We start from the raw sequence: 26,833 nt of genomic DNA, 5'->3' as shown, positions 1-26,833 counted from the left end.
GTTTGGTTTTATACCACTAAGTCTGTGGTAATACAAAATAGATGATACACCCTGTTTTTGTTTTGCCACTCCCTCTAACCCATCCCCAATCCATTCTCCACATGGCAGCTGAGTTTTCCAAGCTAAGTCATATCACACCTTACAACTTACAACTTTTAAATAGCTTTTGATTCCACTTAAACACCCTGACTACAGCCTATGTGACTCCTGAATCGGGACTCTCTGGTCCTGTGACAGCAGGCCTGGCTCACAGGCCCTTCTGCCTCAGGGACTTCACATGTGCTGTTTCCTGTGCTAGGAGGTCTTCCCCCTCCCGACTCCTCCTCAGATATCTGCTCCTTCCCTTCCTTCAGAGACCTGCGGTTGACTTTACGCCCCATCCCTGGGTTAGTAGGTCTCAGTCCTCTCCTTTTTAGTTTCATAGCCCATATTATGGTTTGTGGTTGATTTATCCTCCCATCCCCATGGTTCCTGTCCCACCCCACTAGAATGGAAGCCCTAGAATGGCAAATATCACGGTTGTTTCATTCACTCCCCCACCCCCCCCAGATCCCAACACCTAGCTCACTGCCTGGCACATGGTAGACATTCAATAACTATTTCCCAAGTGAATAAATGAGTTTAATTTTCAACCAACTCTACCAGAACGTATATATTCAAATGCATTGTTTGTCTTAATGTTCCACCAGTCTCATCATTCTACAGTCAAAGAACACATTTCCAAGGCCCAATATTTATTTCCTTTGTCTTTTCCTTCCTGGAAAATGAAGACTCTGGAGACAAAGGCTGGAAGAGGAAAAGCAATGAAGCCAGGGATGTCTGGGGCTTGGGCAGCCCGGATGCAGCGAAGCACAGCCCGAAGCACTTCACAAAGCGGAGTCCTGGTCAGCCAGGGGAAGGTACCCAGAATCCAGTGCCTGGGTCACCTATGGGGACACTGGCTGAGCTTGAGCATCAAGAATTGCTCTAAGTTAGACCATCATAAGGGTGTGTGTGTGTGCGTGTGTGTGCACAATATGTGTAATGGGCTTCACAAAATACACTGCATTAGCTAGAGAGCGTTCGAGATACAGATGTGATGTGAGTGCCCAGGCTGTATTAATTTAGCCTTCTCTAGAAATGCCTGGAAAATAATAGGCATTCAATGAGTCATTGCGGAATAAATAAATGAAGATTGAATTTTGAGGTCCTTGGCTTTTTATTGAGGTCAATATGAGAATGAAGCATGTCTCTTCAGCTGCTATGTAACTGGCCTTGAAGGTACCATCTGTCGATGGAGAGGAAAGAGCTCTTTGGATTTGAATCCTAGCTCCCCCCTCTAACTAGCTGTGTGACCTTAGGCCAGGTACTTAACCTGTCAGTGTATCCGTTTTCTAAGCTACAGAATGTAGACGAACTCACAGGATTTTTGAGAGGCTCAAATGAAATCACATATATAAAATGCCTAACAGAGCCCCAATAAATGTTATTTCTCCCTTCAAATTCTTTTATTTAAGCATCGAGGAAAATATATTCCATTCAGAATATAAGGATAGGACATTGGTCTTCCTCGCATCAGACAATTGGGACTATTTAATTCACCTCTGCTCCAGCTGTTATGGCATTTAGAACCAAACTGAATGGTAAATTGCAGTTATCACTTGCAGCTGGCCTTCTGGAAGCCTCATCCGCTCCCTTCCTCTAAAAGGTCTGGAAACAACATGAAGAAAGCTAAGTGTGAGGTGGTAGGGAGGAAGCAGGTGATACAGGAGCAGATATTTGGGCAATAAAGGGACAGGCAAAACACATGGGGGCCCTCTAAGAGGACCCCTTGACTCATTAGGAAAGAAACCTAAGATTTGTACATCACAGAATCAGAGCCGGACACATGCTCCAGAGCAAAATTTCAGGCTAAGGGATGTGGCTATGGTGGTGTGTTCTGGTTTGCTCCAGAAAATTCTGATATATTCCCATCTTTCCTGGAATGAGATCCTCAGGGGTGTGGGAACCTAAGGTATGAAAATCCAATACGGGATAGTACAGAGAGTGGCCCCTGTCTTGGGAGAACCTCCTTTTTGGCCAATGTTGGCACGTGGAACAACTAAGTTTTATGTTTCTCTATCTGGATGGGAGTTCAAGTCACCTGGGAGGTGTGTCCTAAAAGTTTGATTTTTGATTCCATATTTAAAATCTTAAAAGTGTCTGAAGTGTGTTATATATATATATATATATATATATATATATATATATATATATATATATATATATATATATATATCAGTGATTCTCAACTTGTTAGAAAACACCTCTCTGGAGAAGAGTATCCTAAGAAAGAAGAAATCCCAGCAAAACCAACCAGGAGAAGAGGTCAGAAAGATGTGGCCCCAGGAAGGCAGGGAGAGAGGGGAGGTCAAGGAGAATTGGCTGGCAGCACCAAATGCTACCGAATAATCAATGAAAATGAGGGCCCACTTTTGTAGATCAAATTCTATTTTGCCAAAGATATCCATTGCACAAAGGAAAACACTGATTCCTGGGTAATAATAAAATCACTCCATAAATGTAGCTCATTTGAAAGCTCACATCTTTTAACTCAATCATTTCATGGTAAAACAGTCCTATTACTCGCAACAGAGAATCACCATAAGTCCTGTGTTTTTAAAATTTGGCACAATGGCCATAAATACAAAGGGAAAAAAAAAACAACCAATGGCTTTAAGGACTTAAATGACCTCAAACCCTTTTCTGTTTGATCCCATTTCCTTCAGCTTCTAAAAGAGAAGAGCTGGCCAGCCTGCTGACTTCTGCCTCCTCATCTCGTCATTTGAGGAACCCTGGAAGAACAGAGAAAGCTGGGCCTTGACGACACAGTTTAGGATTTAAATACTAGATACGCCTTTTATTAGCTGTGATCTTGGCCATTCATCTTATGTGACCTGCAATTTGTTCATCTGTGAAAGGGAGATAATAATTCAGGGCTTTTTGGACGATTAAGAATTAAGCAGAATAATGAATGCAGCTACTCTAGTGTCTGGCACCAAGAAAAGTACTCAGAAATGTCAGTTCCCTTCCACTTTCTGCCTCACTTTTTAAAAGGGAATCCTTTGATCTGGTTTGAAGAGAGGAATAAAACACAGGAAAACAATGAAAGAAAAAGCATATTTCCCTGTGATGCAGCAGCAGGAAGTGAAGTAGAAGACCTGAAAAATCTCATATTTATACCTTAAGATAATAATAGTTAAGATTTATTGAATATTTGTCACTAAGTGACAGATACCGTTCTAAGTGCCTTCTTTCCATTTTAATTCTTGTAACAGGACCATGAGGTGGGTATGATCACTAATTCCATTTCACAGATGAGTAAAACTGGGGCACAAGGAGATTTAAGTAACTGGGGCTCAAGGAGAGTTATTTAGCTAATCAGTGGCAGAGTGAGATTTGAACCCAGGTGGGTTCATTTTCTGGAATGGAGCCTCAGAGACTGAGATTTCCTGGGGTCAACACTACATGAGGGAAGAGAAAATGGGCCGAGGGAGAAGTTGGGGTGGCCCTGCAGAGATGTCCCAAATTAAGGTCAGGAGGGTTGACTCTGTAGACCCATGACCAGCCATTGGATGCAGCTGCCTTCAGGACAGAGGTAGGGCCTTGAGAAAAGTGACTCTTTACAGCCCAGGCAATTCCTGAAGCAGTACTCAACGTCCAACCACCCAGTGCCTGGTCTTGGGAGACCGCTGGAGGCTAAGACCGCAGCCTCCTCTGGAGCTCTCTTCACAACACAAGTCCAGGCCTGATGCTCAGCTCCTGTTTGGCTGCAGGAGATGAGGCTCTCCTTAAGTGCTGTCAAGGACTCTCTGGCTTTCAGTTAGTCTTTAGGGATTGATTACCCTCAGCTTTCCATCATCTTTTTCCCGTGTGCCCAGCAACAGCCGCCCAAATCCACTGTCCTTGTGATTTCTATCTTTCCTTACTTCTCAAACACCCGGCACGTTGCACTCTCCAGTGCACCCTCTTCCATCAGCACGTCATCCTAAGTTCATCGTCAAATGTTTAGCATCATTGAAAGTTAACAATTGCATGGCCCCAGTACGCCAGAGGCTACCCAAGAAAGATCACCTACTGCCAGTGATAGGATCCTCGTAGCCAGTAGCTCTGTGGTGACCCAGCTCCGAAATTCCATTGTAGATCCTGTTTTCTTGGACCACTCCTGGTACCAAGGGCCATAGGCTGGGTTCTGGGGGATGCGGGCTATGAGACAGAAGTCTGCAGATAGGAAGTTTATGGAAGTGTCCTCAGGACCAACACTGTAGGAAAGTGGAGGAAGCAGGGCCGGGTGCAGGGAGCAGTTGAACTGTGATACAGTTCAATGAAGGCTTCAGTCAACCCCAAGGGGAGTTCTGGAGCTGGGACGGGCCAAAGCTGTTCTGAAACGGAGCGAGGGGCTGGCCCTTTCTACCTCCTCCCTGACCCACCACCGAACATGGTCAGTCTCAAGAGAGGGCGCGTGTCCTTGGGTCGGACAGCTCTCTGGCTGTGAAGCAACCTCCAGGGAAGGGCTCAGTAGAGCTATTAGACACCAATCGTTCCAGCGGCCAGGAGAATAAATGCTTCAGTCCTGGGGTGGGAGTTGGGGGAGTGGAAATCTGAGCAGCACTCATGGCAGGCACCCAACACACTGCTGTCTACACACGAGAAAACAGGAGACGGAGGATGCATAACTGCCTTTTAAAGCAAAAATTACCTTCTTAAAAAAGGAAATGAAATCTGGAAAATGAGTAAAAGTCAGAGAAATCTTTTATTAGGGCTTTGCTCTAATCTTTTTTATTTATTTTTTTTAGGGTTTTGCCTTCACTTCACCCCAGGAGTCTTGCTTCCTGTAGCTGCAGTGAAGAGCTACCTGGACCGTCAGCAATACTCCGTAGGTTGTAGGTTTGAAGTAGTTTATTTCCATTCAGATCACATAATAATTTTGACTCCCATAAATTCCTACTTTATAACATATCCTCCATCCACCCAATTAATTTCTATTCTTCAAGGACCAGACAAAATGCTTCCTCTCTGCGAAGCCTAACTTGACATGATCCTATCAGAATTAATCACTCCATATGTTCTCTTTGCTCATCTTTGTTTTGAACACTTATTCTGTAGGGTTATTAGTCCTTTGCTAGATTGTGACCTCATCAGCAGGAAGAAAACAGAACATATGCTTGGCATATGCTGAGATTCAATAAATGCTTGTAGACGAAATTTTAAAAAAAGTTACACTGTAGCATCTTTAAATTATTCATACATTTTCACTAAAACTTAAAGTGCCTCTGGGTGGGGCAAATTTTAGACAATACATTTCACATTTGGGTAAATCGAAGTGTCATTTTGACACTAGTCAAAACAAGAAGATATTGGCAACAGGACCTATACATATAGTTTCCTTTGCTTTGGTGATTCTATGAAACCTACTCTATAATCCCCTGCCTACAGTCTTGTTCAATCTTGACAAATGTATATTTGAAAGATACTCATACAAGTCAAACACATCCCTCATGCTAATATACATCCTAAATTTAATGTGGTGAACCACTTTCTTTTTGAGCAACCCTTTGTGTCATAACTTCAACAGCCATAATCAAGCAGTCCCATCCACTGCCATCCCTTTTGGAATTTCCTCAGTGTCTATAAATTTTGGTGAGAAGATAGCAACACATAGCAACATGATGAAGAGCCTGGGGAATACAGGTAGAACCAGAGACTCCCCGTTGGGTAAGATGTCTAGACCCATTATTAGAGTCTAGGTAGTGATGAAAATACAACAATGCAAAAATGCAACAGTTTTCCAAAGAATATAAGTAATTTACAATCTTGTTTATCTACACTCAGTGGAAACGTGTAAATGTCTACTAAAAATATTAGCTCCCTTTCTTGAGTGCTTACTAAGTACCAGTCTCGCAAGCATTTTACAGGCATAACCTCATGAATTCATGGATTTAACAGTGACTTGATACCTACAAATCAGGCATGTGCTAGATACCTGGCCTTCTCTGGGAAATCGTAGACTGGAGGAGTTCTGGCTGGCTGTGTCCTCTTTTTGCAACAAATAAAACTAAAAACTCTCCAGCCAGATCTATCTTCTCAGAAACAGTAGAATGGAATTTTTTAATGAGAAAGAGAGTACATAAATTAAGGCTATATTTTCAGTTATTCTAATCATCATATAATTAGCATATGTTTATGGCAAGCCTGATGATACATGTCCATGAGAAGACAAAGCGTTACCTTAGATGCTTTGCATACTCAGGATTCCTTTGTCCTCCTGCGCTTGGCTGGAAGGTACAGGCACCTTTTGACTGTTTTCTTCTCTGCAGAAAAGAAAAGAATCTGTATCCCTCTGATGGAGGTACCTGTCGACAGAATGAATGGATCTAATCTCACTGGTAAGAGTACAGTGAATTTCCTACCTATTTCTTAGAGATGCATAAGCCTCTCACTTCAGAGAACCCTAATTGGAATACTTTCATAAGTAATTTGCTTAAAGGGACTTGGGAACTAGAAACAATTCAAGTGCCAAAGGTACATGAACTCCTTTCTCAGGCAAATATGAAGGGCGGTCTGCCATCGTGGCAGGATTAACACGAATCAAAAACCAAGATGCTGAGATGCTACTGTAGCACAAAATGAAGGAACCAAGAAAAAAACGTACAGACACAAGAAGTCCCATCGCCTTTTTAGGCATTCCCTATGCATAGTGCTGCCTTCATAAAATTTCAGGTTTGATTCAAGAGGGGATGACAACCTGAAAGCACACATTTGTGAGCTCGGTTCCTTTAAACGACAATTATAAGCAGAAGCCTTTCTATGGTCTTTTTTTTTTTTTTTTTTTTTTTTTGTAAACAGCAGAAAGAACCGAACATCTAATTTTTGAAATTCTTCTGGCTTTTCTTTTTGACCTTTGGTATTTGTATGTATTGACGATCTCTAAACCATTGTACAAAAACACCTTGAAGTGTCAAGCTTTTAAAAATGAGTCTTCTTTTCTCTTTCTCCTGTGCAGCTTGGATTATCTTGGCCTTGTCAAAATACATTCTCTAGTTAGAGGTTGGAAATATTTCCCTCCTGGCTCCAAAGTATTGATTTTCTTCCACATTCAGCTCTGTCAGTCTGCCGAAGGGGTGAAAGGTGAAAGTTCACCCAGCACTGCTTGGCGTTACCTTCCTATTAATGTCACGCCCTTTCCACATTTGATCAGTTCATGTGATCACCAATCATACAGAACTGGTACTGCCCGTCTTCCCCACAAGGATCCATTTAAGTCATCGGGCGACGCTAACACAGTATCTGGGATAGACACTGGGCATTTGACCAGACACGGCCAGAGATGCTGCCGTCAACTCCTGTACTGTTTATCTGTTTCTTAAAGGAAATTATACTGTTACATGGTGATTGAATCACCTCAAGATGTTCTAGTCTTACCTGAAAATAAAAGAAATACATTCACTACGTACACATATAGCATTCTGTGAGCCACGATGACCTGTTTTGTTACTCTTTCTGAAAACCAATTATACCCTTTACTTAGGAGATTCAAATTCAACTCCAAACTGAGTATTAAATAAAATGAATCTAATGATCTCAGCCCAGCACCCCCGCCTGGGGCAGCCAACTCATGTCATCAAATCTGACAAGATATCATTTGGTACAGTGAACAAACAGTCTACTTAGGAGCAACTTAGGGTGGGGATAGAACAACACGTAGGCAATTCCCTTGCCCAAACCAGAGAGGGTGCTGTTGAGTTTCTGGTAGGAGAGTTTCTTAGGTTCTCTCACGTTTTGGCGGTATAGGAGAGGGACTCCTTTCTCTACTGTCCTACTGCCCTTTGTGAACAAGTTTGCCTTTCCTGAAGCTAGCTCTCCAGGGAAATGAATAATTAGATGGAAACAGAAGGCTTAAAGTGGGGGTAGGGAGCATATGGATTTCAATTGAGAATGTTCAACGGTGGACGTGTTTGTAATGGGAAAAACAATCTCCGGTACAATTCAGTTTTATTTAACACACATATGTACAGAGCAACATTCAGCACATATAGGATCTATTAAGTGGAATTATCAAGAAATGTCTTGAGAGGCAGACATTTTAATTCACTCGCTGTACACAGTGAGTTCAATCATTACATTTTCATACAGGTGTCACATCATGTCATCTTTTGCTTGGAAGTTATCAATGAAGCCACATATGTCTCTACATTTACAAGGACAGCTCCAAATACAGTGCCAAGGAAATTAATAAAACACTAAAAGCGTACACTGGATGACAAATACAAAGTTTACCTCAGTGCTGTGATGAAGTCTGGACTGCAGTTGTCAAAATAACCAACTGCAGAGATTGGTGCTAACAGGAATGCAGATATTGGTTTAACAGTTAGAGCTAAGTGTCTAACCATCATCTACCCCCCGAGTTTTAGGATCGTAATATTCTACTGGCCAGTCATTCTGGCTGTCTGTGCAGACAGTGTGTTAACAGGCTGGTCTATGCCGGTTGCCCAGGCGTTTCGCTCCTCTGGCCCTCACAGCTCTGTTCTAACTCTCCACGGTACGTGCCATCCCTCAGTGCATGTGTGGTGGCCTGCCTATCGGTCTCACACCTTTCTCCAGATGCACTGAACATTTTGTTTTAAAAAATCCCTAAGGTATACTTCTACTTCATCATTCCCAAACAGCTGTGTAGTCTAGAATAAATTAATCCCCATTTAAGTTCATAAAGGAAACACGTGCTGGCTTATTGAGATGACTCAGGAGCCCGCTGGAAAAACCAAGTGCACCTTTTGTTTCCCTCAGGTTCCTCTATCTACACCGAACACAATGGCATGTTCAGCAAACAAATAAAGTCTACACTGTGTAGTTCTTTGTTTCTTCCTGGAAACTACATATATAATCTTTATAAATACAATGTACATGCAGGTGGCAGAAATTCACTTTTGAAAGAACACCCAAAGTCTATAACCAGGAAATAGTGCAGGTTTGCCATCAACAGAAATAACATACTTCATATCAACATGAAAGAGACGTGCTAGTGGTCTTAATTTCTTAACACGTTCTTCAAAAGTCTGTTTCAATAAAATAACAGACATATTTGTTCCCAGACTACGATCCTACTCTTTTGTATATTACATAAACTCTGACATCTATGTTTTTTAAATTAAAGGCTCCCATTATCATTTTGGTTCCTCTGTAAACGTCACATATTTTCTCTGAATTTCATAAGTCATTTTCTACTTTTACATTAATAAACCTTTTTATCCAACTAACCAACCAATCAACAACCAACCAACCAAGTCCCCGACAATATACAGATAAAGGTTTGTTAGGAGCAATTCATACAAAACATTACTTTATGGATTTTCCCCCATTACTCTGAGCAGGAATCAGCAGAATTTGACATGCGAAGAAAGCAGCCAAGTTAAAGCCGACTTCCTTCCATGTGTCATGAACACTCTCATTTCAATGTTTGCTCAGACTGATGGAGCACTCACATTTTTATATATATGTACTCCTGAATGCTTGTGCTATACTTACTAATTTTCTAGGATACTTGTTTGAAAGAAACGCTGTCTTAGTTTTTCTTTACTCAGTAGTAGTTTGCAGGCTGAATTGTAACTATCACATGATAAATGACAGAGGTCGGATGCATGAGAACTACAGGTCTGTAACGTTTCTGAAGAAAGGGGTAAGCTCTTTCTTTAAAAGATCTGTAGCAGTAGACATCGCGTCTTCTTTGTAGGTATAGGTGATGCTTCCAAACTTGGTTCTTTATTACAAAAGCCCATTTAAGAGATTAGTTACAGCGACTGGATAATTATATTAACTAGATCATTAGTAGTGGTGATTTTTATTTTAGACTACTAAACACACTGTCACTTAAGCAGGGTAGGAGCATTCTAGAAGGCTAGGAGTCTGGGAAACCGTAATTCTCCACGAGGAACATTCTTTTTGTATATTTTCTCATTCGTCTCAAATTGGTTGGGTGTTAGTAACGAAACTAGTAGCGATACCCTAGGAAATTGGATTGAGTGATTTCCTAAACAATCAGCAGAAAAAGAAACAAACAACCCATGTAAACACAGAATCTTTTTGGTAAACAGTAGCATGTTTTAGGAAATCCAAAGTAAAATAATTTCAACAATTAGGACTGCACATTCCCTCAAAACCCAAATGTCAGAACGAGCAGGCTCAAGCAGTACTTCGGAGACGGGGTTTACTTGAGGAAAATGCTGATCTGGGCTGGGAGTGCAATCACAGTGTTTATTGATTTTCGGGCTTCTGGTGCACCCAGCAACAGGGGTGTTCCCAAGGGACCACCGGCTTCCCCTCCCTCTCTGCAGGGAAAAGCGACCCAGTGACAGGAGGGCCACATCCTGCAGAGCGATGTGTGCGTACCTCTGAATCGGTAGGTGGCACGAGCAGGACTCTGCCCGAGGACCATGCAGGAGTGACACAGACCTGGCCGCGCCCTGGGGGACACGGGAGTGGGCAGGCACTGAGGAAGGACCCAGCACAGGTAAGGATGGAGGGATCTCTGCCTAGAGAGCTGAAGCGCGGAGCTGCAGTCACGGCGGCAGATGCCAGCATTAGACCATGAAGCGGTGCTCCTTCCCATCGTGGGCCATCAGGATGACGTTGCGGTTGGAAGTCCAGATCAGCCGGGCCAGCCGCAGGGCATTGTGGGAGCCGGGGGAGGCGGGCTGCACCGGGGGCACCTGGTAGGTTTTAATGCAGCGCAGCTGAGGTGCCGAGTTCAGCATGCCGATGCTCCCCAGCAGTGACGTATTCATCTGGGGGACACAGGGACAGGAGAGCACACGTGTCACGTCAAGACTCGCTTCCCTTTCCCCACCACACAGTGGTTGGAGTGACACACACTTCTGGTCACTTCCTCCTCTACAATGCTTGTTCACGTTCATCTAAGAGTTTATTCTTAACCTTGCAATGTTCCTTTCAGTGTATTTGAAATTGTTCTGACGCTGTTACAGTAAACGCATACATGCAGAGAAATTTTACTTTGCGGGTAGAACTTGACAGCAGGAAAGTCCGATCTTAAAGAAGGGAGCTAAACTGCACCTGGGATAAAATGGTTCACTCAGACATTGTTTGGAAATCACAGGTATTTCAAACTGTGGGCCTTTTTGTTCTTCAACAAACAGTGCTAACTGCATCCCCTGAAGGATGAGTCCACGGAGACAAATTTGGGACAGAGTGAGAGGTTACTGGATCCGAGTTCCAAATTTAGCTCTTATCTCCATATCCCAAAACCTGCCCTCCTCACCTGCTTTTTAAAACATTCCGTCTCTGGGAAGCTCTAGTTTATTTTGAAGGGAAAAACAAGAATTGACCCCATGTCGACCTGGTCACTGTGGCTCCCTGTTTTGCTGCCATGCTAAAGAGAATATACTTTAACACTTTATTGGGAATACATTTTTATTAGTTGGTGATTTCTGCTTTTTGGTAGCTTTTCTGGATTTGATTTAAAATTTAAGTTCTTGTAATTCATTCACAGAAGTGGAAAATAACATGGAAATGATGGCTTATGAACAACTATGCATTCAGGTCAAAATGCCAAATATTGAATGGCAGTTACCTCTGTGAACTGTTGTCCAAGGGACTGAGTCTGACGAAGCCTTAAGATTCTAAATATTACTTAACATTTCTGCGATATATGTCTTTTGTGGTATTACCAATCGCAGGGAAGGCACACTGAAAATCAGGAAAGAGGCCTCAGAAGTAATGTTTTTCTTTGCACTAATTTTTGTTTCCAATTCTGCTCTGCAGTGAAACCTCCAACTAAACGTGTAAGATTCTGGGGATTTGTATGAAGCATGCAGATTACGATCCAACATACATAAATGGTTGACACATGAAACCTTGGCAAATCCTCGGACATTTAAGATGTGTTATTGCTGATATCATGCTCTGCATTTGGATCAGTGCAAAATATAAGCTATTCCTTTTTCTGGCCCTTCTCAGCAGCAGGATGGTGTCAGAGGGCGTAAATCACGGCGTCTCTAGCAGGAAGCGTGCAGGCTCCACTGACATTTTCACAATTTAAATCATCTTGAGTAATAACCCTTTTAAGATGACTAATGTTACTGATTTTACTGCATTAATAATAGTGCCGAACACAACACAGAGGTGAAAAAAAATCACTAGTGTACGAGGTCACATTTTAAAACCAAATGTATGGTTATCATTAACTCTTTCTGTTACTGTTCAGTGAACATTTAAAGCTAGGCATTACCTTACTGTCACCCTCAAAGGCCTCTTCCCTTGCTTCCTTCCCTTTCCCTTTTCTCCTTTCCTTCCTTCATTTTCCAAAAACTCCATAAAAGATAAAAAGTCAATGCCTTATTGCTTTCTGGAGGTTTCCAAATAGTTTAAATATAAATAATGATGGTGAGCTTGATTTGAGAGTTCTCACTTGTACAAAAAGCAACAGTACATAATAATTTAGCCCTCTTATAGGACATATCCAAATGATCCAGAAAATTGCTGGTTAAAATGAACTGGCATCAACAGGCATACTGTTCCTTTAAAGAAATCTAATTTCTCAGTTGATAAATAACCAGAAAGTATTTTTCATTCTTTATGGATTTTCTATGAAAATATGTATGAAACTTGATTTCTGCTAGTGGCTTAAAATGCTAAGGGTATCCAGTATGTTCAGACATTTCCTTATTTTTAATTCTTCTCTTCAAATTTAGCCATGGACAAGAAATGGGTTGCGGGCTAAAGGGGGAAGGGAGAGAATATCTTATCGGAATGCTACAGCAGGAAAGATTTTTTTTTTTTTTAAAGTCCATGATTATATCCGGGTGCCCCTTACAAGCTGAGCCATCCCTCAAACGATTGATAAATCCATTGATAAATGCCTTTGGTCAAACAGCCTTCCCGCCTCTGAACAGGGCTCTGCCAAATTCTCTAAGGTATATAACTATTACAGTGGTATACAGGTGGAATGATGAAGACCTTCATGTTAGCTATAATTTGTTGCATCTCAGACCTTCCTTTTCCTGTGACTTCTTCAAATTAGAGATGAATGTGAAATAGTAAAGATGAGTATTAATTTTTCTGATAAGCTCAAAGAACTCTCACCAAAACAATGAACCAAGCATTTTGTTACTCATTGTTAACGTTGACTTGACGAGTGACTGGCTATAAACCAGGCTAAGGTAAGGGCGATCTGAGACCTGAATTATGACAACTACCTGGAATTGTAATGTTCCTGAACATTAAATTTCTTCTTGATTACAAAGTTAAATACTCACGTGGAAAATTTAAATAAGGAAGTGTAAAAAAGAAAGCAAAAATCCCCTGACATCTCTTCCCGGAGATAATCACTAGCATTTTGGTAAACACCTTCCTAGACCTCCAAGTATATAAGGAGAAGCTGGTTTAAAAAATTTTACATAAACAGGCTCCTATGAAAAGGCAGTTTCACAATCTGCTTTTTTCATTCAACAGAATGTGGGGGGCAATCTTTTTATGTTAATGACTATAGATTTACACCATCCGTTTTAAATGGCTGAATAGTATTCTATTGTATGATGGAATAAATAAAAATAAATGAAACCAATTATTCACCTAATTTATTATGAACATGTCTGAAAGAGGATACTTATTTGTTGGAGGATAGTGGTCAAATTTAGGTGAGAGAATTAGGGTTGTATTTCATTACTACACTCCCCTTGATCAAATATCAATGGAAACACTGAAGTGAAATATTCAAATTGCAGAAAGATGGTATTGGAGAGTCAAAGGGACTGACAGGTTGCCAAATTATATCACTCGATAATAGCTGGGTATATAAAATAACTAAAATGTAACTTTGGCTTTTCCCTTCCCTTTAAAAACAATGCTTCACAAAACCAGTTCTGTGAAGATTATTTTCTGAACACACAGAAACACATACAGATGTAATTCATCAAAACAGGAAGTGTTTTAATGCAATTCTCAGTGTAAGTAATGCTGCACGCAAACCTTTTACTAAGTCTCACTTGAGTAATTATCCAACCAATATTCCTCATTAACACTCATTTCTCAGCAAAGGTTTTAATAGCTGATAGCTTTTGTAAGGTTCTGTATTAATAAGACTTCATTACGTTTTCAAAATATATTACAGTACATTTACTGGAATAATATAAAAGTGTTATCATACATCATTAGAACTAAACAATATGTATCTAAATAAATCAGCAAAGCCCATTTGGGGAGAGCAGTGGAAGATCCAACACTGCCTTCTGGATTCTTTTTAATTCAAATAAAAACCCACAATACTTCTGGAAGAGGTTTTATTGTATTTTCTTGATAAGGCTGAAAAAATGTTTCTGTGTCTTCCACTTAAATTTCAAGATCGAGTTGGGTATAATTTAAGCCCGTGAGAAATGGGCTGCATTTTAAATACTGACACTGGGTTTCGAGTCAAGACAGACTTGGGCCCTGGCTGCGTCGCTGTGTCCGTGGAATACCCATGCGTGCAGACGGCACGAGGCCACCCCCGCAGTAGACGCGTATGGGACAAGGGGACACTGTGCACAGTGCCACCTGTACAGTCACACAGGTTTCCGTGCACTTGGCAGAGACTGCGGCCAGAGCCTGCAGAGAACTGGAAGACGGAGAGTTGCCTCAACAAGGTGTCACCTAATGGGTCCTCTTATGTCCAGGAAAAGGAGGGGTGCTGCACAGAATTCCATCAATGAGGGGGGAGAAGAAACTTGGATAGAAACAGAAATATTCAAGCAAGGGACGAACACACCCAAATAGAACTTTGAACATCTAGATAAAGGGGGAAAAGGTTTAGTACAGGGACATTCAAGAAAATACTGCAAGTTGCAAATCTGGCTAATTTCTTTTATACAAGGAATTACATTTTCTGGGGAAGTGAAATTGGACAACTGAGATTTGTGTTTGTGTATTCCAAAGAAGAAAGCGTGGATGGGACAGCAGCTCCCTGAAAGCAGGGACCTACGACCTGCTGACTCTTTATGCCTGAGGCACAGGCCAACCCTCAGCACTTAGACGCCGAAAAAATGCTGAATGAGGGGAACTCGACAGAAACACTCCTCCCGGGTTTTAAGAGCTCAGGAAATAAGGAAAAATCTGTATCAAGGTACAGTTGGTGTAACAGAGATCTACTCATGTGTAGGCATGAGTAGAAAGAAACAGTTGGTAGGGAAACTCTTTTAAGCATCAATGCTGCAAGAGCCCAGTTTGTGGACACCTAACAGGTTTGCTGTGGGATTTCAATAGTATAAAATACGAGTCCTGTGGTTACCCACTGGGAAAAATGAAGACAGGGAGAGATCTCTAAGGAAAAGAGCTTAATATGAGCTAATTCAGATGCTGGAGATATATTCTGGAAGAAAGGATAATGAGATAATAAACTGGAAAACTAAATTAGATGAAGAGCTAGTAAAAGTCTGTGACAGATTTGGAAGTTGTCATGTTTTAATAGAATGTTGCTAATTAAGCAATTTATTATATCTGTTTTACATTTTATTAGCTACTGATTTTTTACAAAAAACATTATCAAGCTGTACTGAAGTCTTATTTAAAGTTTTGGGTGTTTTTTTTTAGTTTTCAAAGCAATAAACTGAGTTTCATAAAACATATTTGCAGCCTAGGAAAGTAAAGGTAACAACAAAATTTTAAATTAATTTTTCTTGGGGGAGAGTTGGTAATGTTTAATTTTTTTGTAATTATCAGAGGTAAGGTCATTAAAAAGAAGACAGGATAAAGATTAATTGGTGAGGATGAAACAAATTCTATTGAAAAAATTATTTGTTCAAAGTTAAAATTCACTTTAATCAGAATCAAACATAGGCATTCTCATGAACTGCCAGTTGATGACACTTGGAGTTTTAAAAATGTTTTGATAGTTTGGGAGTGAAGAGCATAATGTGGGAAATTCAGAATGCAAACAAAACTGAGACAATACAAACGGGACACAGGCTGCCTTTTTCCCATCCCCTTGTTGGACTTGTCTGAGCACCGTGTGTCAATGAACAGCGCGAGCATGGCGTCCTCCTGCCTGACTCCTTTCAGGCTAGGCCCTCGCACACACCATGCCCTGGCTTCCCACGGGATGGCTGCTCCCTCTCCCGAAATGCCCACTCCTCCCTGCCCTTCCTCAGCCTCGTGTCTCAGCTCAGATGTCACTTCCTGTGTGAAGCCATCCCACCACCTATTCTCAGGTTCCCTTCCGTACTGTAATTACTTGCGTTATTTACCTGTGTCTTCCTCAGATGGAAAGTTCTGTGAGAGCAGTGCCCCCACCCTTTCCAGGTTGCTAAACGTCTTCTCAGTCTACCCCACTGGCTAGCACTGAGCAGCACATAATTAGCAAGCAATGAATACTTGGTATTTGTTGAAAGAAGAGAGAGGGCTGGCATGGTCAACAGGGAGGCTTTCGCAGCAAAAGCCCGACATCCGTTTACTTCAAGACCCTGTAGCACGGACGCTTACCTGCCAGAAAGAAATGTGGCTATCGGTGTTGGAGTAGGTGGCAAGGTATCGTCCATCAGGAGCGAAGGCCACTGCAGTGATTGGTCCCTTGTGTCCATGGATTGTCTAAAATAAAATTCAGAGTCATTAATTACATGCACGCCCCAGAACTAGGACACACAGATGTGCAAATGTATTCAGTGTTGAACAAGCTATGTCATGGATATTACAGGCTGTTATGTTCTTTATTTTATCTATAAAATCAGGTCAGAAAAATTGGGAAAGCAACCAAAGTTCTCTCACTGGTTTACCCAAGGACTTCAGTCTTGCTCCGAGGAATCTGCCTGTCTCTGAGTTGGGCAGACAGCATGAGTCCAAGGAAAAGCATATACATGATAATGGGCAAAGCAATATGTTAATTCATTGATGCCCATTAGAGGGAAGAATTTCACAATTAATTAGGAAGGTTAAGAAATAGATCACCAAATCTACCCAGGAACCTCACTCATCTGAAATTAAAAACAACCAAAGCTGTAACAGGCCTGTTCTGGGAGGAGTTAAAAACTATAATTTCAACCCCTTAATAATTATACATTTTTCATGCTTTATACTTCATTTCCCACCAATAACACTGTGTTTAAATGCATATGGCTGCAATTAGTAAACATGCATGCATATACACATGTGTTGTAGGTTTGAGTACACATATAAATCAAAACGCTATTAAAAACAAGTTAACAAGATAATTTGGAGACTTTGCCAAATAGCGTCAGTCAAATAGCTCTCATTGATTTAACCATGAATTAAACAAATGAAGTTGTATTTTAGGCTAGGGCTTTGACTAATAAAAAATATACTCAAGTTTAATGATATTAACAGTTATCAAAAACATTGGGATACTAAGCAAATTAGTATAATACTGTATTAATGTCCCTGTACTCAAGTATTAAAGACCAAATGTCCCTACACTCAACTATTAAGGACCATCCCTCTACTACATTAATCAACATTCAGTCTGCTTACAAGCTATAGGTTGGTCTCCTCCCTTTGTCAAGACAGAAATGGGGACATGTGTTCCCTTAAACCAGGACACCGCCAGTAAGGTTTGTTTCCATCTGTTATTTATGTATCTCTCTATCTCTCTATCTCTCTCTCTATCTATCTATCTATCTATCATCTGAGGAGGGCACAGCTCACAGTGGCCCATTCAGGGATTGAACCGGCAACCCTGGTGTTATTAGTTAGCACCACGCTCTAACCGACTGAGCTAACGGACCACCCCCCATCTGTTATTTTTTGATGAAAACTTGTGAAGCTTGAGTCTCGCTGGGAGCCTCACGCACATTATGTGATTCAGACCCATACATGTTATAAATTTCTGTAAGATAACACCCCTCTCATAATTCATGTCTGTGTGGATACAGTGAGGGAGGGAGGAGGAGAGAAGAACGGGGCACGAGCACGTTCCTCAGTGCTCTGTGGATTCCGTTCTTTCCTGTCATTAGACTTTCAAGGCACCGTGGGATCCAAAATAATGCCTGTTTTTCAACAGAGGAAAATGTTCCACTGGGATAGCACTGGGCTTTGGGGCTGGCGGAGAACACGGCTCTCAGTCAGAAGACCGCCTGGCTGCATGTAGGCTCCTCTACTTCCCGACTGTGGGACCGCGAGCAAGTGATTTAAGTTACTTAACCTTAGTGTACCCATGTCTGTAAAGTAGGAATGATGAAGATGATGATGATGATAACAAGTAGAGCTTTATAACAATTACATGAGGTTATATCTATCTATCTATCTGTCTGTCTTTCTATCAATATCTATCTATCTATATCACTGTGAACAATGCACGGCACCGAATAAGAATTGAATAAATACTATTAATATTTGTGTCACTCCTCCTTACTTACAGATGACCAGACATACATACTTGAAAGTTGCTAAGCAAGTAGATCTTAAATGTTCTCAACACCCACACACACACACACACACACACACACACACACACACACACACACACGGTGACTGGATGGAGGTATTAGCTAATGCTATGGGGGAAACTGTTTTATAACATGTAAGTGTATCAAATCACCTTAAACTTACACAAAGTTATATGTCAATAATATCTCAGTAAAGCTGGAAAAAAATGACCAGACAAATGTAAACAATCATATAACTCAATTACCTGAGTATACCATTTAGTGAAACACACACACACAAAAGCCCTGATTATATAGGCCAGAATCAGCCTCAGCTAACATACTACGAGGTGGTCCAGAAACAGAGCTCAGACTGTGGCATTTTATTGACCAGCTGTGGTAACTGTCCATGGTACTAGCCCACAAATGTGGTGCTAAATTAGGCAACAGGGTGAGCATGCTGAATAATTATTGCAAGAAACCAACTTAACACCATCTATACTAAAATGAAAATTATTGTAGGTGCAGAGAAAGAAAAAAACGTAACCAGTTAAAAGAAAAAAAAGGACCATTCTCAATTACTAGGTCAGTTTAATGAGCTCATTGGGAAAACAGCTTTAATTGTTTTTTTTAAAAATCAAGATTCAGTTATGCTAAAAATCTGAAATTCTACTGGACCACTCTGAGGCTGACTTATGGGTAAGATAGTTGATTAGTAAGGTCTTGCTTTATAACAGAGATTGCAGACTGAAGACCCTTAAGATGAAACCTGATTGTAGATGTGTTTGGTTTAGCCTGTGAAATGTTTTTTTTTTTTTTTAAATATTTCCTGAGCCTGTATTCAAATTCATCAGATATCATATAAAATCAAGATTTCTAGCCTCTCCTGAAACTGGAGGTTCTGGCAATCTTGGGCCTTTGTTCACACATGGCGAGATCAGTCAGAGCTGAGCGAAAGTGGCCCTTCCACACAAAGGAGGACCTGTGTATGTAATACTAGTTGCCTGCTTTCTTTATTTCCTGCCTGGTCCCTCGTGGTACTTAATGCAATCCTTCCATTAAAAATATTTGACTCAAAAATAGTTTCTTCCATGCTCTGGGGTCCCAGTTTGCATCGAAAAGTGAACAGACTGAAAGTACCTCTAAGAAAGGTTAGCCCTTCTTGCGAGCCCCCCAAAGCCCAGCTCTGTGTAGGGGTGGATTGATCCTCCGTCCCTAAATCTCAAAACAAAATGCTAAGCCTGCCTCCTTCAGATTAGCATCCCTCCTTCTCAGCAACCAGAATGTGCTTCAGACAGTAAGAGAATGCAACACAGTGGCTAGAAACCAGCAGGTCTGGAGGAGGTACCAACCCAACGACCACACTGACGTACCTCTCTGCGAGGCTCGCTAGGTTAGCCCTGTTGTAAAGGCAGAAAACCAGACACATGGGGCTCCTTCAGAAAAGTCTTCATGGAATAGTTCATATTATGTCTTCCTATTTTATAGAGGGCTGGCATTTAAAACATCCACTTGAATACCTACTTCTGTGTCATTATGTTATCTAGTGTCTAATAGAAGATCCTGTGAATTAAGTTCATCTTGGAATTTTCTGCCAGGAAAATGTTTATCTTTCCAGATAAATTTTGTTGCTTTCTTTTACCATGTAACAATCATGACAGAATCTAACATGTGCTTGCTTTACTGCCAGGAAAAACACAGAATTAAATTTATGTTCATTCTGTGTGTCTGATAATAAATACTTCCTACTCATTTCACTAACCCTTGTCCTGTTTTCCTTGGTTGTTGTTGAGGTCCGGTTAGACACGGGGCTTAATTTGTTAGTTTATTAAAGTCTATTTTAGACAAAGGGGGGACTACACTTTAGATCAGAACACATCAGCACACCCCGCCCCCGCACCATCCCATATCGCGAGGTACCCTGCAGGGCCCTTTTGAAGAAACACAGAGAAATCCCACTGAGTACCGACTGCAGTGTCAGCCGCAAGACCTGTTGTCTTCTAAGAAAGCAAGTACCACTCATGGTAGCTCAGGGAAGCTCGCTGTTTTAAATGGTTCGGTACATCTGGTGAGCTCATTACAGTCTCAGCCTAAGAGGTGCTTCAGCCCTCAGTGTAATGGAAATGCTGCCATTGTCTTTTGTTCAGAATCTCTGAACTTCTAAGATCTGGGCAGGCACCACCTGAACTGACTTGAACCTCTATTTTGGCATTAGAGATACAGCTGTGCGGGGCTCACAGACAGACTTGCAAGTGCTTTGTGATGGGGCAAACCCAACGGTAGGGAGCTTCAATGCTAAACGGTAAAAGACATTTTCCAAAATAACAGGTTTTGAAATCAAAGGAGGTTTGCTCTACTTTTTACATGCGAATGAGTATCATGTCTTATTATATTTTTAGTCAAAGAAATTGCTGTCTTGAACAGACAGAAATGGAGGATGAAGAAATTAATCTAATTCAAGAAGTGCTATGAACAATAAAAGAAATCAAGTAATTATCCCTGGCAGGAGACAGTGCTGAATTGTTAAACACCCACTCCTCCTTTTTTCTTCGGAAAGAAAAGGACGCGAGAGGTAGCATTAAGAATGAGCAACACTGGCACTCACCACCAGGTTTTACCGGGCACTTTCCGTGTGCTCCGCAAAGAAATATAATGAGCCCTGTTGTACAGAGAAGGAGAGACGCGGATTTCTAAAACGATTTAGTTGGCGTTCACAGAAGCTGTAACTGTCTAGAATATTCTCTTTAAAACTGTTCTTTCTGTCCTCTCTCTCTTCCTGGAGTTCTTGATATTCAGCTTCCAGATGACCAATTTGAGAATTAAAACCAAAAAGTGGGACTCTATTACGCCCACTTTAAAAACTGAATGCAATCAAGGAGAGCATTTCATATTTATTTGCAGGTCTCATCACTTTTTTAAAGGGGAGGGGAAAAAAAAACCACCCAAACAAAAGCATTTTCCTCCTTTGAACGTAAATTGTGACGATTTCCAAAAGTAGGTAAAATTCTGCTATCATAAATCCCACCACAAGGAAAAGGTTTATAAAGTACTGACCCACGTATTTTGTGTAACATTTGCTAAAATAAAGTGACAGATAGAAGAATGTGGACTGAAGAGTCACAGTCCCCAAGGCCTATATGGGCCGAGAGGGAGGAAGGCTGCCCCTGGTTCGCAGGCCTCTGGGGAGCAGCACGGCTGGTCTGGGATTAGGGTAGGCAGTTGCAATGGAGGGCGAGCCTGAATGAAATGTCCATCTGCGTATGGAGGCAGGAAACAGGTTGGAGATGGGCCAGATATTCAGAGAAGTGAGTGCCTAGGAATTGATGCTGAGTCCCCAAAAGAGAAGGGAGGTAATACCAAAGACCTACAGATACCTCTGTTTTCCTAGTGTTGGTCCCTCTTCGGGATAACAGACGATGCCAACTGAGGTCCAGGGTGCGCTCACCTCTGCACCAGAAGCACCAACCATATACTTTTGGTGTCTCTCGCGGATTGCACCAAAGTCAGAAAAGGGCGGAGAAGGAGGGAGGACCAGGCCTTTCGGACATCCCAATATAGGCAGGAGGCCACAGATTTCAGGGCTGACTGGCAGGGAGGTAACTGCTCAAGGCAGAAAGAAGACAAAGACATTGCTCTGACTGACAGCTTTGTTTGTTAGCAAGGGAAAGACTCATCAAAAAAAAAAAAAAAAGCCATTTTAAAAGAGTTGAAAAGTTAAGAATTAATTACTTTCAAGGAAAAAAACTCCTTCTTTCTTTTCTCCGAAGGAACCAATTTGTAAAAATTTTATTATATATTTAATGTTTATCTGCTCAAAGAAAGAAATGATAGATTCAATAAATAATTTAGGCAGATGATAATGACATTAAAAAAAAGACAATCTCATCTGTGGCCGATGAGAAGGCTGAAGTAAAATTTAATTATCACTCTGAACTAAGCCTTTTGCAGCCCTTTTGTGCATGGGCTCTTAAGGCCATGTGATGTTGCCAAGAACCTTGAAAGGTCACCCATTCTTTTCTGTATGTGTGCAGGGTGACCTTGAAGCAGGAGGATAGATGAAAATCTATTCTTTAAACTATCTCTAGGGAAGATTCCAAAACCTCACTTTCCCTGCATTTAACAATGTGTGCCGTCACAAAATTTTTCCTTATAGCAAATCTAAATCCCAAATGCGACAGTTTCAGCCTGCTTCCTCTTGTTCTAGCCTCAGCAGAGATGGAGAACAACAGCTGGTCACCCATCTTTGCAAGACTCTACCTCTACAGATTTGACGACTCTTATAGCAACTTGGCCCCCTTTTTACTTTTTATTTTCAGGATTAAAACAAAAAAAAAAACCCAGCGACTATAACCTTTCCTTTCGGGTCTCATTTTCCAACTTTTTAAATCATTTCTGTGGCTTTTCCTTAAATGTTCTCCAAGCTTTCAAATCATGACATCTTAGAGTTGGACGGTATCTTAAAGGTTACTTTATTCAACCACGTCTCAAAACGTGGAATTTCCAAGTGGACTGCAACAGGGAGCTGCATGTAGTTAGTTTTGCACAGCACTCTGGAGGAAGGCTAACATTATGCTTTATCAGAAAACTGCTAGGTGGCTGATGATACTGTTAGAAGAGAATGTACTAGAACTCCTGGAGGAAGAGAAGCTGGAGAAACCGTTGGCATGCAGATGGCGGGCATTCAGAATGCCCCCCATTACCTCCAGGAGACCAGGTGTGGGCACCTGAGCCCAGCAGACAGTCTTGGTTGTGTTGAAATCCTGAGCGGCCTCTGCTGACAAAACACCAGTGACCAGTGCCCGCTCTCAGTCCTCGTATGGGCCACTTTCTCAAATTTTGTACTGATTTTGCATTCCGGCTGCTTATGTCCACTTAAAAGTACACTCCCATTCGACTACTGCCCATGGAGCCTATTTCTTTGTCTGCTTCTCCAGTTGCACATCGTATCACATGGGTGCTTAAGAGAATGTTTCTGTCTCATCCTTGTGGTCACTGATAAAAATTAATCACATCACTTCATACTTTAATTTAAAACAAAAAAAAATTGGGTTTATCAAAGACCAACTGCAAAACAGCATTGGTCATCAATCTAATAACATGTAAAACTATATACTGAAAGCTATATAAGTGTGTCTTACTGTGGGAGGCACTGCAGGGAGTCCAAAGGGTGTAAGGAAACGTTTGCAGCACCTGTGACTTGCTGGTTGTTACTTTCACATAAACGTCTTAATCCTAACACATTAACTCCATGACGTAAGAATACTATGAATATATTATCCTCTAAGTTACATATGAGGGAACGGAGGCATGTGGAGGTGGAGTAACTCGTTTTGACTGGAATCCAGGCCGTCTGGCTCCAGTCCATTACCTCACAGAATATCCTGTCAAATGAAACTATACATTGCCAGTCTTCAGCTTGCACACACTGGATTTCCGTTTAACTGGCACTTACGTGCCTTATATACCAACACTACCACACGACTTTCCTGGGCTAAACAATGAAGATTTGGGGATGCCTGGTGGTGCTCGGGGGCTGGGCACAGCCTCAGCCCAGGCAGAGGCAGCAGCGGCTGGAGAACAAGGCTCTGGAGGAGCTGGGCCTTGCGGGGACGTGTCCACCCCATTCCCCATGTACCAGGGGCTGTACAGAACCCCTAGACTCCCGAGCCTAGGTGACCCTGGGGTGGCTTCCACATTCAGGGCAGGTCCAGTGGAAGACCCCTGGAATGGTCCAACCTCCCTTCACTTCCTGACGCGGTCAGGCCCACCACAAATGCCCTGCCCTCCCTCCATCCCTGGGAGGATGGCGGAATGACAGTCAGCCCTGTCTGGCACAGAGGAGGCCTGGTCTCCCCAGGGAGCTCGCTCACCCAGCAGTCCCACACACCCGTGGGGAGAGGCAGGGTCCCCCATCCCATTGCAACGATGGTAGATGTAGGAGAACTCTTCTCCTTGACCCAGCTCCAGTAGTTTAAACCCCTTAAAACAGAGGCTTAAGGATTAGAGGCTGCCCTGGCCTTCTTCATCAGCTGGGACGGAGGAAGACAGTCGTTTCGGCTCCCCCACACACCTCGGCCACAGGAGGGTGGTGGCCCCACTTCTCTCATCAGCTTTTCACCCTCCCATTAGCTTATCTGTGCCCCCAAGAGGCAATACCTACCTACAATAAATAAGTACTTTCTGAGGAAAGAATAATTACAAAATGAGGGGACTGGCTCTTTCTCACTTGGGACACAAAACACAGAAACTAAAAGCATTGAGCAAAATGAAAGTGGATGGTAAATGTACTCCTACACCTCCAGTACTGCAGAGAGCTCAGCTTCTCTTACCGGCTGTGCCGTCCTGCCGCAAGCACAGAGCCTCGATGCAGCCCTCGGGCAGTTCTACAACGATGCTGAACAGAGATTGGAGGGCCCGAAATGGGTTGTTTATCTCTGTAATTTCTTTTCTTGATGGAGGGCCAAGGTGATGCTTTTTATTCACATTATGCCAACTTTATGTTACAGAGTCAACCCGTTGCGGCATTTTTCAGTCCAAGGAATATTGGAACTATCCAATGAATTACTTTCTATTGCTATCTAATTGAAAAGAATATACATTCGGGGCAAAAACCAAGTAGATTTGGTATCATTTTAACATCTTAATGGAAAATAGATTTAAGGATAAATATAATAAAGTGAGCTATCTTACGTTTTATTATAAAATATAAGGCCTCAAGTCAACAGACTTTCTTTATTCCTTAAAAATAGCTGTAGCATTTATTCCCTATTTTCAGTTCCTGAAGTTACTTAAATGTCATTTGGGGATAAACCGACAGTGACGCATTAAAGGAGTTTTTCAATATCTACATATTGGGAATCCTTAGGAACCAGCAAGAGTTTTTGAAGTTTCTTTTGTGGAGGATTATATGCCACCAGACACTTTTACACAAAGACACACACCTTTCTCCAGGACTAGTAAGAATCAACATTAATAGTCAAGATCGTTTCACGATTGTAATTTAGGCATTAGTAATAATTTCAGATTTTTATTATGTTGGGGCTTTTATTTTCACTAATATCAATTATAAATTATTAAAATTAATTTTAAAAAGGTCTACGAATGAACAAATGGAGAGAGAATAAGCATTTAAATCAATAGTTGTTTTCCAATCTTAAACTGGTATAATCATTATAATAGCAACCTCTGTTAAACATATACGCTGGTATTAGGAATGTTTCCCCTTCTAGTCAACTGAGGAACTTTTTCAGATTCAAAGAATAAATTTCCTGTAAGTCTCACCTAGTAATGAGTGAGTCCTTCTTTTTCCTTTTCTTGTTGCAGATAATCAGGAGTTGAATCCCTATCCCCCAGCCCTTCTGCTTCACTAGGTCAAATATTTTCAGGACGAAGTAACTACAAAATACTCAATTAAATTATACACAATTGATAGGTCCTTTCTTTGCATGTTGAAATGATCGCTTTTATTGAGTTATACTTCAAAAATTATGTTTGCCAAAAATCCCAAACACTGCAAACTTCCAATTATTTTAAAATATGATTGCCACCAATTTTTGGCTTATACAAGAATAGTAGCACATTAGTATTGTGAGAGTCTAAAACTAAATAATGGCAACATAAGAAAAAAAATCTAGCTAAAGACAAAATTCAAACCATAACATTTTTCATATAATTCAACATTTAAGAATAATTAGTCATATTAAAAGATATGACTAATTCATGGATATGACATATTAAAGATATGACTAATTCAAACACTGAATGCTAATGTGACTTAGATAAACGTGGTTCAGTTTTAAACAAAAGGATAGTGAATAAATTGTTACATAATATTCATATAATTATAAAACATTCATTAAAGTATAACTCAAATATGCTTAAAAAGTTACAGAAAATGTTTCATTCAGATTTGGGCAGACCTAACGCTACGCGACACGTGTTTTCATCAGTATTGCTAACATAAATCTATTCAAACCCATGCTGGACGTCGGAAAGTGCACACGTTTTTGCTTTTGTATTCTCAGACCATGACGATTCTGTTGTAAACATTGAATGCATTCTTAACAATGGAACTAACATAAAATGGTCCTATAATTTTTCAAAGAATACAGTAGAAAGCACTGCTAAAGGTAATAAACACTGAGCCCCAGAAGTAAACCCCAATTGCTTCCACTTGGCTTTCCTCAGGCACAGGATCTGGCTTGTCTCTGTTCCCTCTCCAAACAGTGCAGGGCCTTCCACAGCAGACCTTCCGCGGACATGTGTCCACAGGAAGCGAGGGAATGCAGCATCTTTGTGGGTTTTTATTTTTAATTTTATTTTCAGGTGTACAAAACAATGTAATGGTTAAATCGTACAACCCTCACAAAATGATAACCCCCCCCCAAATCTACTACCCCTCTGACATCTAATATAGTCCAATTCCACTGACTATATTCCATATGTGGTACTCCACCTCC

The 26,833-nt window shown here is 41.2% G+C and overlaps 1 protein-coding gene across 2 annotated transcripts in view; it reads right to left on the bottom strand.

Moving 5' to 3' along the window:
• Positions 1-7,997: 7,997 nt before the first annotated feature.
• Positions 7,998-26,833, bottom strand: part of WDR7 (WD repeat domain 7) — a 300,771-nt gene continuing 281,935 nt past the window's right edge. For both annotated transcript variants that reach the window (XM_033087148.1, XM_033087149.1), the window contains 2 exons: positions 16,480-16,584; positions 7,998-10,796 (listed from right to left, as the gene is read on the bottom strand). In XM_033087148.1, the coding sequence (XP_032943039.1) occupies positions 10,593-10,796; positions 16,480-16,584 (309 nt within the window). In that variant the 3' untranslated portion in view covers positions 7,998-10,592. The remainder of the gene's footprint in view (positions 10,797-16,479; positions 16,585-26,833) is intronic.

This window comes from Rhinolophus ferrumequinum, chromosome 19 (assembly GCF_004115265.2).
Source record: "Rhinolophus ferrumequinum isolate MPI-CBG mRhiFer1 chromosome 19, mRhiFer1_v1.p, whole genome shotgun sequence".
Taxonomy (NCBI): domain Eukaryota; kingdom Metazoa; phylum Chordata; class Mammalia; order Chiroptera; family Rhinolophidae; genus Rhinolophus; species Rhinolophus ferrumequinum.
The sequence above is the reverse complement of the archived record's forward strand: the minus strand, read 5'-3'. Positions and strand labels throughout refer to the sequence as shown.